Source organism: Mycteria americana, chromosome 6 (assembly GCF_035582795.1).
Source record: "Mycteria americana isolate JAX WOST 10 ecotype Jacksonville Zoo and Gardens chromosome 6, USCA_MyAme_1.0, whole genome shotgun sequence".
Taxonomy (NCBI): Eukaryota; Metazoa; Chordata; class Aves; order Ciconiiformes; family Ciconiidae; genus Mycteria; species Mycteria americana.
Genome location: NC_134370.1, coordinates 56,484,602 through 56,500,930, shown reverse-complemented (window position 1 = coordinate 56,500,930; position 16,329 = coordinate 56,484,602). Strand labels below are relative to the sequence as shown.

Here is a 16,329-nt window from a genome sequence, read left to right as displayed (position 1 = left end):
ATTAACCTGCAGGCTCTATCCCTGCCTCATTATCTCCTCCTGAACATCTGAGAGAGGCAGAAGCCAGGCTGTATTAACCCACTGATTGCTGCTGACCAAGTGGTGCCCCTGAGCCCTTTTGGAAGCAGCTTTGGCTGAATAAAAGCTGCTGGAAGATGTGGTCCGGGACTGAATACTGGATAAGAAAATAGGAGTAATCTACTGTGGGGATTCATTTGTCAAAACCTTGGCAAAACCTTTGTGTGCAAGGGAGCTGAATCTATCTCTAAGGAAGCCATGCAAGCTTCCCTCTTATTCCCAGTGTCTTTTAGTACAGAAGCTGTAAAAGCATTAAAATATACCGAACTACCTCCTCCCCTCCCTGCTAGCCAACAAGGGCACTTTCCTGGCTAATCCAGAAAGATTACCCCCAGGAAAAAGGGCTAAATGCTTAAGAAAATTTAATGTTGCTGACGTTCATTTTATAGTCCCATCCCCCTTTCAGGAATGCCACATGTGAGCTCAGTGCAGTGGGTACTGTACTCAACACCTGCAGGATTGTGGTTATGGCTATATGTATCCTATGCAAATTCCCAGAAATTCCCAGTCTTCCTAGAGTATTGACATTTACATCTACCTTCAGCAGCTCTGTTCAGAATTACCACAAAAGATCAGAGTGCAGCTTGGAGGTCAGTGTGATCATGATTTGGCCATGCTAGTATATTTACTCTTGCTAATAGGGTTTACTTCTTTTTATTTTTCCTTATTGCTGCTTTTCCCTTGCTCTCTCCCTGTGGAATTTTAACCACTGCCTATCATGGGAGGAAGAAAAAACTCAAAATTCTGGGAAGAGTGTGATAGGTATGTCCCACACACGAGGAAGAAAAGAAACAGCCAAATAGCAGAAACACAGATGAGCATCTATAGATTTAGGCATTATAAAAAAGTGGAGTAACAGGGTGCTACATGTTTCGTGGGCTAAGCAAAAAGTTAACACCAATAATATCTGCTTAAAGGACTTAAGTAACAGAGAAGGCAACTTTTAATAAAAAATCTAGAATGAAACCAGTGAAGTACTCATGCAGTTAGTCAGAGATGTGACTTAAGACACGAGGAAAGACATTTCTGAAATCTCCAAAAAAAAAAAAAAAAAAATTAAAGCTGAAGGTTTATCCCAACAGTATCATAAATTCTCCTCACGCACAGGGTTAGCACAGCAGAAACCAAAAGTATGAAATGTCTTTCAAATATCAGCTCTTCTCAAGTGACGTAATATTCTTAAGTATTTAGTTGAATAAACATGTAAACATAACAAGACACGTGTTCATCATATGATAGATGGTGGATCCACCTAACTCTTCCCAGAGACTTTATGGAAACCACCAAAGAACCTCTAATTTAATCACTAGCCACTGCAACTGGCTGCCTGTCTGTTAATTGCTTGGACAATACCCAAATTGTCAGACCAAAAGACCACCCAGTGATTCATTGGGCTGTCACTCCATATAAATAAACCAACAAATAAAAGATACAGTGCCTGGAATGAGTCTTTGCTTGTGATGTCTTCTCTGATGTTTTTCTCAGTATCCAATCCTTTAAAATTGTTCATCAACTTCTTTAAAAGCTTGAAATCTTATTGCTGCAAATCTCAAGTTCCTAAGGAACAGTTATAATCCAAAGTGATTCTGCAAAAATATCTCTAAGGAAAGCTGTTTTTGGTAGTTCTCAGAGTTTCTATATCATATTGCTCAGGTAGTTTTGTTGATTCAGCCTAACAAGTTTGGGCAGGGATAACAAAAATCTATCAAGCTTTTTATTATGTAATTTTGGTTGTGTATTTTACTTACAAAATGCTGTGACCACCCACACAGCCCTTACTATATCCTTACAAATCTTCTCTGAGGTAGGGCCTTGCAAGTATTTCCATTCCACAGACGAAATACTAACACACAGAAAGTTGTTTTAAGTTTCCAAGAGCTTTTTAAATATGTATTCTTTATAGGCCATGAACAATCAGCACTAATATGAACTCTGTTTGAATTTAAATGCATTTTTGGTTGCAAGGCACAGAACTCTCCCTTAACTACATTAAGTGTACTACCAGTGTGATAGAGGAAAGGTGAAAAGATATTTTTATTACTTAAGCAGTGGCATCATTTTGAAAATATCAGAAAAAAACCCATATGGATTTGGGAGACCTTGAAGCAGCTTTCTGACAAATATCTGCTCACTGGAATAGAATCTAAGATTGATTTAATGGATGTTATGAAGTGGAGAGTAAAAACCACCAAATCTCCAAAACATACCCTATAAGCAGTTAAAATATATTTGCTCTAGACATGTATTTATCTGGAAGAGATTTAAGAAGGGAACTGCTCTTCCCATTAGCACTGTCCGATGTAGCAGCTGTAGCATCATACCCAACGGTATGCAGGAGAGACAAAAGCTGGCTATCCCAGTGTTTGGATGGGACGCGTATCCTGATGCTGCTATTTTCTCACCATCGTTAATTCTACTTTTACTGTTGTCACAAATTTTATCAGCCACAAATTCTTACATTCCCTTTGTTAGTCCTTTACCTGAAGCACTAGTTAAGCAGGAGGAATGCTATCACTCCAGGACATGTATCGCGACATCTGTAACAGCTTTTTGGTCACAGCCCCGTTAGGCATTAGGAGCCTGTTTGGTCACAGATCATCCACTGAGTGCAGCTTGAAGCTGTAATGGACCCTCCAGTGAGAAATTCTGTCCTCTGAAGACCGTCTGCCTGACTACAAATGGCTGGATGATATACTGGGCCAAGGGTTTCTACTTCATACCACGTAACAAGGGCATCAGAGGGATATTGGTTCCTGTTTCTCTCCCAGCTTCTGCACAAGGCTAGAACAGACCTGTCCAAATCTGCAGCTGTGGCAGTTGGGTGAGGATGGTTAAGTGCCACAGTCTGCCCGCTTTCCCAGTCACCTTAGCTGATTCCATGCTCAGTGTGGATTAAACCTCCACCAAATGCATCCCCAGGCAGGATCCTATGGAATGAGAAATGCTGTCCATTGGATATTTAATCTCCCTGTTACTTCAGCTGCTACTGGTTAACAAGCATTGAGGGAGTTAGTGCTGATCTGCTTCGTACGACAGCTTACTAAAACACTACCATTTGCCTCCAGCATTTAAACAGTGTTTCCTACTTCAAGGAACTACCATCATTATGCTCTTTTGTGCTAGTTTTTTCCTCTGTGCACAGTCACGTGTGTAACACCTGCTTTTATCTCCCAGGGCCTGGAGATGATCCCACAAAGCCTCCCTGAGGTTTCAGCTGATGCTGCAGATGCTGAGGCTGCCAGACAGCTTTGATTCTGGGTCTCAGTTTTGTGGCTTCTCTTTCAAAACCTCTCTCTATTTCTTAGCCAAAGTAAATGTCAGAGTGCCGACAATTCCACTCTATGCCAAGCTAAAGATATTAGGACCTTTAAAATGTTTTTTTCCAGGATAATTCACGGTATTTTTTATAAAGCACTATGATTAGTAGAGCCCATAGCACAAAATCCTACACTGTGTATCCCACTACCTTTCTCTGTCCTTCCTCTTTGTATCGTCGACAAGGATGCCCACAGTCAAGAGCTTTCCTGCCCAAGCACCTGCTAGCTGCTTCTCATTCTGCAAGGAAATAAATGTGGGGACTATCCTAGTAAACGTTAACATTTTTTAACTTTCAGAAACACCCTCTGTGTCCTGAAACCTAGTGCAGTAGAAAAAATACTAGCAATTTAATTTACAGATAGAAAATATGTCATAATGTAAAAAACCCAAATAGTGGCATCTATATTCATACAGATATGACACATTGCCTTTTAAACACTGATATTACAAAGTTACAGGCTTCTTTAAAGGCATATATAACTAAGCTGATATCCATCTTTAAAGTAATCATGCTTTCAGTTCATTCTCGACAATAATATTCTTAAACATGGTGTTTCAGAATAAACTCAAGAAAAAGCTGGAGTGAATTTCAAGGCTTGAGTGCTGCTGCCATCTACATGGCAGGAAGACTATAAACCAAAACAAACAACAAAAATATGTATGTTGCATTTACTGGGCAGAGCTGTAAGTCTGTGCCAGTGTGGTTATAGAAAATAAAGTTCTGAAACTGAACAGAATCTTTTATTCCCCTGAGTTTCTGTGTGGAAAATTCAAAATGGTTTAAAGTACAATTTCCCCAGGCCCTTATTATCAAGATGTTTACATGTTATTTAGCTAAAATTTGAGAATAAATAAGGAAACTATTATTATTTTTCTAGTGCTGGATATTGTTAATATTTTTCTGCTGAGTATTAAGCTTTCACATACTTTAAAAAAAAAAAAAAAAAAGAAAATCTCCCACATGCTGTAAAAACGGAGAGAGTAATGCACTTAATGAAACGACATATACTACTTACTCCAGCGATGCTATTTTTCACAGCTATCTTATTGAGAGTATTGCCAGCGGATGAAAAACAGTCTTTATCCCTATGTTTGCAAGACCCAATGTAAATTCAGGCTGCAAAACTCTGTCTTCTGAAGCTAAGGTTTCTAGAAATACATGAAAGAAAAAGATAAGTGCAATTCAATTGGTAGTGTGTAACAATTCTATCAAATGCACAGTCCGCACTAAAAACCTCTGCAGATGTTTGTTAAGTTTCATAATGTTTAATATTGTTTAGCAACTTGCACTGCTTCACCTCGACAGCTACACTTGTACTTACCCGTCACACCGTATCCAGGACACTCAGATTCACTGGAAGATGATGGGGAAGGTAGTCTTTACGTGACATGCCTCTGTCCTGCAGCACCGCTCTCGGACACGCTTTAGACTTTCCAGCAGGTGTCATTCAAGAAACAAACTTCCCATGGTCCCCAATAAGACAATCCTGTGTTATTGTGTGAATTTTATGTTGCATCCAAGTTCAGTATTACTTCTTCAAATATAAGACTGCTGAATTTTCACTTTGGGGATCTATGAGTTCAAAATTGTAACCCAATTCAAGCTCTAGCAATAATTCTAAGAGCTTTGCCTAGCAGTTCAGACTGCATATCCTATGAGGAAGGAAAAAAGGGAAGACCAGCTCTTGAAATTCCTCTGCATCCTTTTCTCATGCAAGAAGAATGGCCTGCACAATTCAGCAGGAATATCCATTGCGAGAATCAGGACTTTGTCTTCGCAGATCCCCCATCAAGAATGTGCATGCTTGCTAGCTAGTCAGCACTGGCACAACAACTCTTGAGATTTGTGCTCCAGCTCACTGCCCTAGTCTGCCTTCAGAGAACGTGCTCTTTCAAAAGGAGTAGAAATCTGGAGAGAGGTAATGCTGCTTATTGCACCCGTCCCATTCTTTCCCAAATCTTCAACACTTCAGCTCAGTCAGACTTGCAAAATCGTTTCCCTTGCTAGATTTCTGGTGTTGTCTGGAGCTTGTAGCCCTGTTATATGGTGGTTTTGTTAAAATGTCTCTTTTTTTAAAGAAACACCGAATCTCATATCTATGTTTCAAGTTCTATGCCAATTTGCTTTCAGAACATCTTTCATTGGATTGGGGAAGAGCATTGCTCAACAAAATACAACCCAGAAATGGAAGCAGTTGTTTTCAATGATCAAATTTAAAATATGTAAATAGGACAAGAGATTTCAAAATATAATGTTTGGATTTGGAGCCATAAATGAACAGTTCAAAGTTCAGGGATGTTTCCAGGCAGGAATCTAGGTCAGTGACCATTTAGCAAGTATGAATCCTTTGGAAAACTCAAAATCCCACAAATCAAAGAGACGTCAATGAGTTTTGGTCTGGGCTTACACTAAAGGACCAGTAACTTACTTTTTTTTTTTTTTTAATAATATAATGAATTATGCACATAATGTAAAAAAATGCCTATAGGATTTGAAAGCTGCAAATCTATTTGCAGGAAAGACCCCTGCATATAGCACCCTAAACCTCCAGTTTCGTGTGGAGATAATGCTGACGTATGTGTGGGCTGTCCCACACCTACACGATATCTCTGCCTTCCTCCAGCCCTGGCTTGCTTGTTCCTCCTCTGCTCTTTGCACCGAGGCCAGTGCTTGACTTGACATGGCCTGGTCATACAAGCACTAGTGCAAACGTAAGTGAGGAGACATAGAAGCATATGGCTCGAGTGGGGAGAAATTGCCCTGTTTAGCAGCAGGCTGTCCCAATACTGCTTAAAACTGACTATGAAACCACAACTGGAGCCATACAGTTTATCGGACCCTGTGACTTCTGGATTAAAAAAGAAAAAACAACAAAAGACCTTGCTCCTTAAGCAGTTTAAGTATTCATGAATTTTTTACCCCATATCTAAAATTTAGACAACTACTCTAAAATATTAGCATATTACTCCTTTTGACAGGATTCCTTCAGTGTAACAGAAAAGAAAAATATATTCTTAATTACCTTGCAACTTCCTTGTAAAATCAGTCTCCATAAGCATGAATACAGTGCTACATCAGACTGCATTAGTATAGAAATGTTTCTTCAGTTATGGCTTACAAGAAACAATTGCAGGAGGTTAATATATATTTTTGTATATAGCTCTAAAATTGTCACTTTGATGCAAAAAGATTGTTCTAAGCAAGAGTTCATCTTGAGCATATACCGTAAAGTTGGTTGTTTGAAAGACATCCAACCCCATGGGAAATACATTTGCTTTACTGGGAAATAAATGTACCTAATAAAAAAAGTTCCTGCCTTACCTTACTGATACTGTAATTATAATTAGCACAAAGCACGCATAAGCATGTGCCAAACACCAATCATCACTGCACAAACCATTCCAAAGGGCTGTCTGTATTGGCAGTGTGCTGATGTGCACTGCTTTGCAGAATTAAAGACAAGCAATCAAATATTGTGTTGCACAAATGTAATTGCTATTGCAGCAGTACTGGGTGTTACAGACAGTGCCAATTCCTGGAGCTATGAGACCGCTTTGAACACATCAGTTTTTAAAATATCTAGAAGAAATAGTTTTATGGAGATTTGTTACCCTGGCACGAAGAACAGAGCTGGCCCAAGTGAGCAGGTGCTGATGCAAAGCAGTAATGTTTGTTGTGAAGGCAAATGGGCTTTTCAATGCCAATGGAAGACCACTGCAGCGAACTAGAGGTGACCGTTGACAAGGATGTGTGGCAAAGGAGATAGCAAGGTCCGTCCTTTATTTTCCATTTGTTTTACTGTCTGCAAGGTTCCTGTAGTGTTACTAAGTTCCTGTAGCTATATCTGCAATTTTATTTTTACCTTCTTGATGTTTGCAACTCTGATTTAACCATAAAAGTTAAGAGGATATATGTCAGCTGAAGACATGTTCTGCTCTCAGTTGTGTTGTACAAGTATAAATAAGTCAATGAAAATATTCCAGACATACAGCACAATAAGTGAAAGAATGAAGCCATAACACTCAACATCCAGATTGTTTAGTCACCATAATTCAAATACAAGCTTATATAAACAAAAGATATGTTTTACATAGGAAAATGCCTTCTAAGAATACGGAAAGTTGTTTCTGAAAAATACCAAATGTGTAAAAACCGGTGACTTTTCTGTTAAAAGATGTAATTTTTTTCTGCATGGTATGTACAGTTACAGAAAAAACAACATTAAATACCTTTATCTTCTCTAGATTGCAGCCTATTTTAATGACATATTCTGTAGCTGAATAAAGACTGAAATACTGCTTCTCAGAAGGCACTTCCACTCAGTGTTTCTGAAGACCTCGCTGCCATACACTGCACTTAGAGATATGGACCCATGGGATATAAAAAAGCAGAAGAAAGGTTTCGTGTCTGTTTCATGTTTAACCACATTCAAGCCATAGTATGGCAACAGAAACCTGGCTTTGTTACTCCTGCACCCACGACATTTCCCCACAAGTAAGAATCTCTTATTCATTGCCAGCGAATCTTTCCACACTGAAGAAATCTTCACTCTCCTAGTTAAGGCAGCTTACATCTCACGTGACAATTAGGAAGGATAACATCAGACCACGATTTCCGCCATAAGATCCAGATCCAGAAAAGCACATCCTCAGGTCCCTGTGACTTCATTAGCACTCCGACTATTGGCAATACATAAGGTGAGCTTACTGCTCTGAGTGGCCATTCTTTGTCAAACCAGCATAAATCCCCCAGAACCTCAGGTGATCAATGAGTCTAATAAGCTGCAAATATTCCCCAAACATAATGATATATTTTTTAAAAGGCAAAATTGTATAGTTGCTTTTCCCAATGAGCACAAACAGAAATTCAATGAAGCGTATCATTTCAGAAGAGGACTCCAATGGACTTCTCCAACTTCATATTGGTACTACATTTCCACAGATGATGGTGATCGCAGTATTTATAGAAAAGGAAAATTTGCATCCTAGACATGACCAGATTTATAATCAATTTCCCATGCTGTCCTGTGCACACAACATTCTTTATATTTTAGTTGTTTGTAAATATTCTATGTTTAATTCAAGTGGTGCATTTTTCTTTAAATGCAAACAGATTTTCTAATTATTTCAAATGCATTTAGTTTTGCTCAGCGTTAAAATGTCCTTGGTAATAAAAGTCAGAAGCAAGGAGAGAGAAAAATTTAAATCTGGTGTATGTAAAAGAATATTAAAATTGATGCAAATGTTTTATGGTCAATCAAAGTTGTAAGATTTGGGATCACTTCATAAACTAGTGCAGAACATCTAAAAATAAAGAGTTGATATTTTCTATGTTAGAACTATCTAAATTTAATTGAATAAATGTAAATCTATTAGTGATGGAAGTGTGAATCGAAGTCAGTAAATCAGCAAAAAGAAGCTGATCTCATGGAAGGTATTTCTTCTGCAAATGTTAAAGGTATACAATAATAAAGACAACAAGCCATTTCATGCCCACGCCACATATGTCCTAGTTCTTGGCCGTTCTTGTGCATCTTCTAATTCTTTCTGCTAAGCAGGGTTTATTAACACACCTTACAGGAGCACACTTTAGATATCCAGGGATGTGGCTTCATGTCATCTGGAAAAGAAATGTATTCATCTGGCTTAGTGATTTTACAGTTTGAGGTAATAGGCAAGATTTTGTTTTTAAAAAATAAAGTTATTTTACAATCTTTTTATAGAGTAATAAACTCTGCAATTTTTGTAATGGAATGAAAACTTTCAGCGCCAACATGCTAGTGTTAAAAAATATCACAAATCTACCTCCAGAAGACTTTTAATGTTGTAGTTGCTACACTACAAGAAGCAATATGGAACCCAAAACAGCTCAAGAGAAGGTATGGCGTTCCTCAAAACTTTTCTCCTGAACAGCCTTCTCCTTCTTCTTCTTTCTTTGTTTTAAAGCAAAACATTCCAGTGGATCAGCAGAAAGATAATTTCTGTTTTAAATTAATCAATTGTTCATGTTTCCTCTGCAAATACAATTTTCAAATTATATATATATTTCCTTTCAGCAGAACTAATCCTACAATAGCTGTAAACAGAAGTAATAGGAAGTTACACGAATAAGGCATTATATTTTAATTCTGTCATGGCTTATTAGAATTCCACAGAAAAGCACTCTCAATCATCAGTTTTTAGGTTCATGATTTCTTCTTATTTGATGTATGGTAATATTTACAACCTGAATTTTAAATATTACTTGTATTAGAAACACTGCTTAAACAGATACAACACCTTTCATGAGTACATGAACATCGAGAAAGAAGCACACACTATTTTTTCCCAGTCTAATGGATATCTTGTATATTTAGCACATTATCTATCATCTTTCCGGGTCTATGACATAGATAGACAGAGAGATACACATTTTCTTGATGTCCACTATGTAGTCTTCTGGTTTTATAGTTTGATTTACTATTTAAAAAAAACCAAAACAAAACCTATGAGTCATGATACTAGTAACCCAGAATGCTGATAGGATGTGACACTACCTCTACGGCAGTGAAATTCTTATGGATTCATCTGTGCCTAATTGGACATTCCAGAAAGTCTTTCTGGAATAATTCCTAGGCACTACCATCTTACACACAGTCGCTGAGCACTATGGGCTATCGGTGCCCGTCGTCACTGGGCTGCCCCTACATCGCATCCTCTTCCTGCTTCATGCATCATCACCATCAACAGCCTACAGCACTCCATTCCTGAATCAGTCCTCATTTACTGCTACCTACTTTTCATGACGATAAGAATACAGAAAAAGAAAATCGTCCTTTTGTAGGGTGCTTCATACTTGGAAATTTACTGAATATTTACTTTTACATTCTGCCTGCGTACTGATCAACAGCCATATAGGTGGCAATAGTCTATTGCCTAGTCTACTGCAATATTTCTGTTGGGGGAAATAAGAGGCAAGGGGCATCCGTGCCGACATTGTTTCTCGTGACTTCAGCCCAAATCCATTCCTTTTTCTCATAAGAGCTATACTTGCAGAACTCTCCTTAGTGGCATTGCACCACATATGAAAGCTAAGACACCTGAAGCTGTGCCAAGTCCTGCTACGTTCCTCTTAGATTTTGACTGACAAAATTCAGAGCATTTTCAATCCCCTTAAAACCCATCTCAAGGAACTCCCTTTGGACAAGATGATATGCCCTCTGGAGGTGTGAATTTTCCACCATTGTTTGTACAAGAAAACTTGGGTGAATAGCTCAGACCTAGAAGTCTAACTTATACATCCATGTTCACTCAGTTTCAGCCTTTTTCTCAGTTTCTCTAAATGTGGAAAATTTGTCTGATAAAATGGAAAACACATCTGGGAATATTTATTTATATTAAAGAAGCACTCTAAGGGAAGGTGAATTCTTTACGGGGGGCTGATATGACTAAAAGTCAAGTTCTACAAAAAGCTGTTGTAATTCTTATCTGATTATTATGTTCAAGGCCAGAGCAGAGACAAGTTTGAAAAGCCAAGGCTTTGCATGTCAAACAGAAGTAGTCCTCAGCATGTGGGGAAAATGGCAGTGATAAACCTACTATTAGGCATCTGGGAGAGAAGCCCAGCATCTCCTCTGTGTGTGGGCTAAAACAGACATGAGCCACTATCACAGATAATGGCAGCTTGTAGGCACATGAAGGGAGCAACTAAAATCCATTTCACTTAGATAAGAAACTGTAGTCTGATATTTACCTGTGTCCATCACATGTGGAAAGTGTTTGCTGTGAATTATCCAAGAGAAAAGTGCAGGTTGAGGGGTTTCATTACCTATCTGAGAGTAGTTCAGATCACACACTGAACACAAGAAATCACAGGTAAATCTCAGATTGGTGTCTTGGGTAGTCAAATGGATTCCTGCTATTCATCTGAGTATATGCCTTTTTCTACAACTGCTGGAAGCCCACAAACAGGGCAGTGAGAACACGTGCAGACACACAGAAAATGTGGAAGTAAAATAAGCAGAATAAGATCTATGTGATTTTGGAAAATTAAGATCACTTTGAAAATAACTCTCAGTCTAATGTCAAGGTTAGAGACTGCACCTTTCACCATTAGAAAACACCATGCACAGGTATGTCTGTTAACGGCTGCTCTATAGCCTTCCTCATTCTGGTAGAAGTTGTCATAAAGAACCCTTTCTAGGAACAGTTGGAATTCCTTGCAGGTATATTGTCATATTTTCACCTTTTCCTCATCAGAAGAGATAATACAATCAATATATTTCTCAACATCATTTTTGCACATATGACAACATACTGTAAGTGAAGCGCAAAAGACTCTGCAAAACACATATATAGGCTTCTTAATAAAAACTTATAAATGAAGTTTGGAAGTTTGCCCAGACTTTGAATATGTGTGAGAGAGATTCTAAAGTCGCAGGTTTCACCAAACCAAATGCTGACCTCCCAGGCACTCTCAAATTCCAAGATATGATTCAAAGTTAAAGCACCTGAGAAATACTAGAGAAAATCATAGCCAACTGAACGTCGTATCATTGTTTCGATGTTTGCTACTAAAAGTAAGTGGTAAGTTTTAAGCAAATGTGTTACCAAATCTTTCCTTTCAAACAAGCACTTCTGTCAGAAGTGTCTTAATTTCTTATCACAGAATTTCATCCGCACAAGGAGCAATAAATAATTCATGTTCCTAGCTCTTTGTTGTGTGTCCCTGAACTGCACAGAGCTGGAAGGCTGACAGCTGTGTCAGGACAAGCACCAAAGATCTGACATGACAAGTAACTAACAAGTTTCTTTCAGTCTATAGTAAAAGAAGACAATGGCATAAAGTGCAAAAACGAAATCCTGAAACAAAATGAAACTGTTTCTTTCTCTTTACCTAAGTGTTTGCTATGAGCTTATTTCCGACCCATAACCTCTGGTCATTTTATAGTACTGCCCAACCCCCTTTACTCCTCACATTCGCCTGGCCATTTACGCCTGTCCACGGATCAATATGAGCAATTCTTGGAGAAATACGATGTCTCCATGACAACCAAGCCACAAATTCTCAGTGGAAAGCAGTGAGACCAGTAGTGAAATCTCTTGAGGTTTTCAGACCTATAAGACAAGATGTCTTAAAATGCAGGAATGGCCAGAAACAAAAGCCAGAGTAATTCATTGTTTATTACTAGTTTAATGATGTCAGATGGACCGAATGGAACTCAGTTTTTAAGTTTAGATGCTTTATCAACATGTATTTTTGCCGGTCAATATTCACCTCCTGACAGGCTTTTATTCTTTCCATTACTTCATATAGATATGCAGAGCACAGAATTGGATATTCAAGTTCCCATCCAAACGTGTACTCTCTGCCACACAGAATTAATTTAAGGTTAAAATTAACGTTACTTTTAAGGTACATTAATTCTCACCTGAACACTTTAGTGCCACCTTGTTTTAATTCCTTCTCACTTCAGAACAGATCAGAACTTGGACAATCTACATTTTTGCCCATAATCATGGTTGAAGGGACTATAGACAGTTTCTGAAGGAGGTGTCATGCACCGCAGATTGTAGGTGCAGTAAGGAATTAAACTTGGCTCCTTCCTGAGCAGATTATCTATTTCTTTCTAAATCTCATGCTGGTTTCTGCCATACAGCATTGAGTCCCAGCCTATGTGGCTTTAAAATGAATACGGATTTACAATTCATTGGTTTCAATTATTCTAACATATACTGGTGTTCATTTCTGTGGAAAAGATGAAAAGGGAATGTAGTTCAAATCAGGTATATGACAGCGGTTGAACTCCCAAGGAATCTTGGAGGAGTGGAGTGTGCTGAAATATAATCCCCCAGACGTGGGTCCTATCTGGGTTCTGAGATGACTTAGGGGACCTGACATGGATTTCAGACTGCACCCTTTGACTGAAAATTAAATCTCAGCAGTGTTCCTTGGGGAAGGATCAGGGGACTGTTGGCAGCTGCCCCCTGTCAGCACAGGCTGCAAGATTTGGAAATCTCTTAACTAAGCTGACAGGCCGCAGAGACGATGAATCAAAAATATGATACACGGATCAGCACACAAAGATGCAAGAGGGTACACAGAAACCAGATAAAGCAGGGAAGGAAAATATCGAGTGAAGAAAGACATTTAACTCTTTCACTAATAAGGACTACGTGCAGGTTACGTGTATGGTGTATGTGGGTCAAGCTCACAGTTTGCTTAAAAGATCTTAGTATTTAGTCACACAGAATGGTTTTAATCAGCTGTGACTCGATACACTTTATATTTAATTGTTTCCCTTTGGGATTCATTTAATAAATTTCGTAGATGTTCCATAACGAGAAAGATAATGAAACTACCTGAAGATAAATCTTTTAGTCACCAAAAAGAATGCACTTTATGGATGTTCCTGTATTTAGCTGAATCAATGTTAAGAGCCATTAAAATGAAATAATGATTGTGAGCTGATTTAAAGAAAAGAATCAAGCTATTTAACACTACCAATTTGCTTTCCTCCAGAGATACCGTGTTTGCATGTCCGCCACTACGTTCAACTGCAGTATATGCAGTCCTTCTAATTTTTCATAATCTCATGCTACCTTCAAAGGGTCAGACATTGTACATATATTAAGTAAGCAGTGTAGTCCAAAACTAATTATAATGAACTAGTAGTGTCAGCTTTCTTTTTGCTCATAAAGCCTTTATCCTTTCTAAGACCTGAATTCTTGATGAAAGAGGAAAGGATAACAGCTCCACACTGTGACCCCTGGAGGTGACCATTAATTTGACATTGCAACTGCTAAAAAGGAAACAGCATTACAATGTGCTTTTTTTACAGACCCAAAAGCTGTGTCAGATTTATCACTTGATACTTGGTGGCTGTCTTTAAATGCCTCTCACCTGGACTCTCAGACTCTTCCAAGACGCATCTGTCAGGCGTATCCTCCACATCTTGGAAGTTTGCCGAGTTTGAGCTCTTGTCATGCTTCAGCGGACTGACTGGAGCAAGAAAGAATAAAAACAGGGGGAGGGAGAAATGTAATGTATTCAGAAACAAACACGTCCTGATTTTCTGCAGAGCTTTCAATGCTGAAGACATAATTTGTAAACACGAATAACAGACTGAAATAAAACAGAAACTCAAAGTACTTATATGCAACCATAGCACAGTTGAAAAATCTATAGACAGGAATTCATTCAGGGAGAAGTTTAAGGCATCCGCTTAAATGTGATCCCTTTGAAGTAAAAAAATAGTTTTTTCTTATAGAATCCTAAAATAATAAAATAAGTTAGAAGCCATAAAAGTGCTTGTCTGTTTCACCAAAGAAGCCAGTAAACAATATAAAAGATCAATTAGGTGGTTTTGTAGTTACTGGAGTCATTCACCAGGGAGAGAAATGGTGTTTGTTTTAAGATGAAAATATGTTGTATACAACAAGCTAGAATGTGTAATAAAATTAGTGATAATTCCAAAGAGCAGTAAAAACCAGACTGAGTTGCAGTTTAGAGATTACCAAATTTTATTTCTTCTTTTACTTAATTGCTAAAACCATTTTCATTTCAGAGCAGGAAAATATTTTCATGGAAACAATTATTTGTCTGTATCTGACTTTTTAATTCACTTGGCTTTTGAACAAATCCCACATAAGTTTTCCCGAACAGAAGAGAGCTATTTCCCTTGTCAATGTGCATTGCCCTCTCTTCTGCTCCATGTGGAGCCACAAATATAGCTTGAAGATAAAGTACAATTATTAAACAATATACTATAGAATAGCACAGTAAAGACTAGATCTCAATTTTTCAGTCCCATTACAACTCTTAGCTGATCCCATTTCTTAGGAAAATAGTGGTGACTAGAAAATACTTAATTTTTTCTAATATCTAGAAAACTAAGCAAGGTTCCAAACTTCCATGTGGATGGGGACACCATTGGCTATACACAATCTCAGTGTAGTTTTGTGCTGTTTTCAAAACAAGAAATTTGTTCCCTTATAACTTTTGATGGATTTTTTTTTTTTTTTTTTTACGAAATGAATATTTGCTGAAGGATTCCTTAATTGAAACACTCATTTAAATTTTCCAAAATTATGAGTAACTCAACAAGGCCTCAGGGCATTATTCAGACAGGAAGAGCTCAAAAGACAAGTATTCCCCTTCCATGCTGTGTGCTTTCCCTCGGTTTGCAGCTATTGATCCCAGGTCGCCAAAAGGTTCCATCATTCTCGACTCCTGCATCTACACAGAGTCCGTTTGAAGCAATCAGGGCTTCAATACAATTGTGGAATTAGATCCTTGAAAATTCAATATTAAAACATAATAAATAATGAAACCTATGATAGTGACACTGTGCATTTCACCTGAAAAAAAAAAGCCAGTAAATTTGCTTAAAAAATCTGCCTTGGATGGCAACTAACCAGTATATAAAACCCTGCCCAGGCAGAACAGGAACACTGGTTAAATTTCTAAGCTTACAAAAAGCCAGCAGACTTGTATCAACGGTCAATTTATCCACATGAAGAGGAATTTTAGTTCTTGTCTCTGCCATGGAAGTGTTGACATGATAATCCACACGAGGTGAGTTGACACTGAAGAACAACTTACAATAAATAACAAATGTTCTTGTTCACACATGAGAATGCTATGATATGTGCAGGAAGAAATGTCTTCAAACATATCTGTACTTTTCTCTGATTTTTACAACATTTAAATAATTTTCAAATACACTAACTGAAGGCCAGGATTCCCACTTCAAAAAAGAAAAATTGGAAAATAAAAGTGTGCATATTATGTTTTCAAAAGAATTGTTCTGTGCCAAATTTATTAGAACATTCTTTCTAAAACAGTTCTTCCCATTAAGCAGTCAGCTCCACTGTGCTGAGTGATAGATTGGGTCATTACAGCTGCATGAATTTAAAAGTCAGAACTACTCTGAAGTAGAGCAATAGGAAAAT

The 16,329-nt window shown here is 37.9% G+C and overlaps 1 protein-coding gene across 7 annotated transcripts in view; it reads right to left on the bottom strand.

Annotated features, from left to right (window-relative positions):
• Positions 1–6,923: 6,923 nt before the first annotated feature.
• The window catches only part of WDR72 (WD repeat domain 72), a 128,809-nt gene continuing 119,403 nt past the window's right edge, over positions 6,924–16,329 (bottom strand). For all 7 annotated transcript variants that reach the window (XM_075506002.1, XM_075506005.1, XM_075506006.1 and 4 more), the window contains 2 exons: positions 14,279–14,377; positions 6,924–9,016 (listed from right to left, as the gene is read on the bottom strand). In XM_075506002.1, the coding sequence (XP_075362117.1) occupies positions 8,961–9,016; positions 14,279–14,377 (155 nt within the window). In that variant the 3' untranslated portion in view covers positions 6,924–8,960. The remainder of the gene's footprint in view (positions 9,017–14,278; positions 14,378–16,329) is intronic.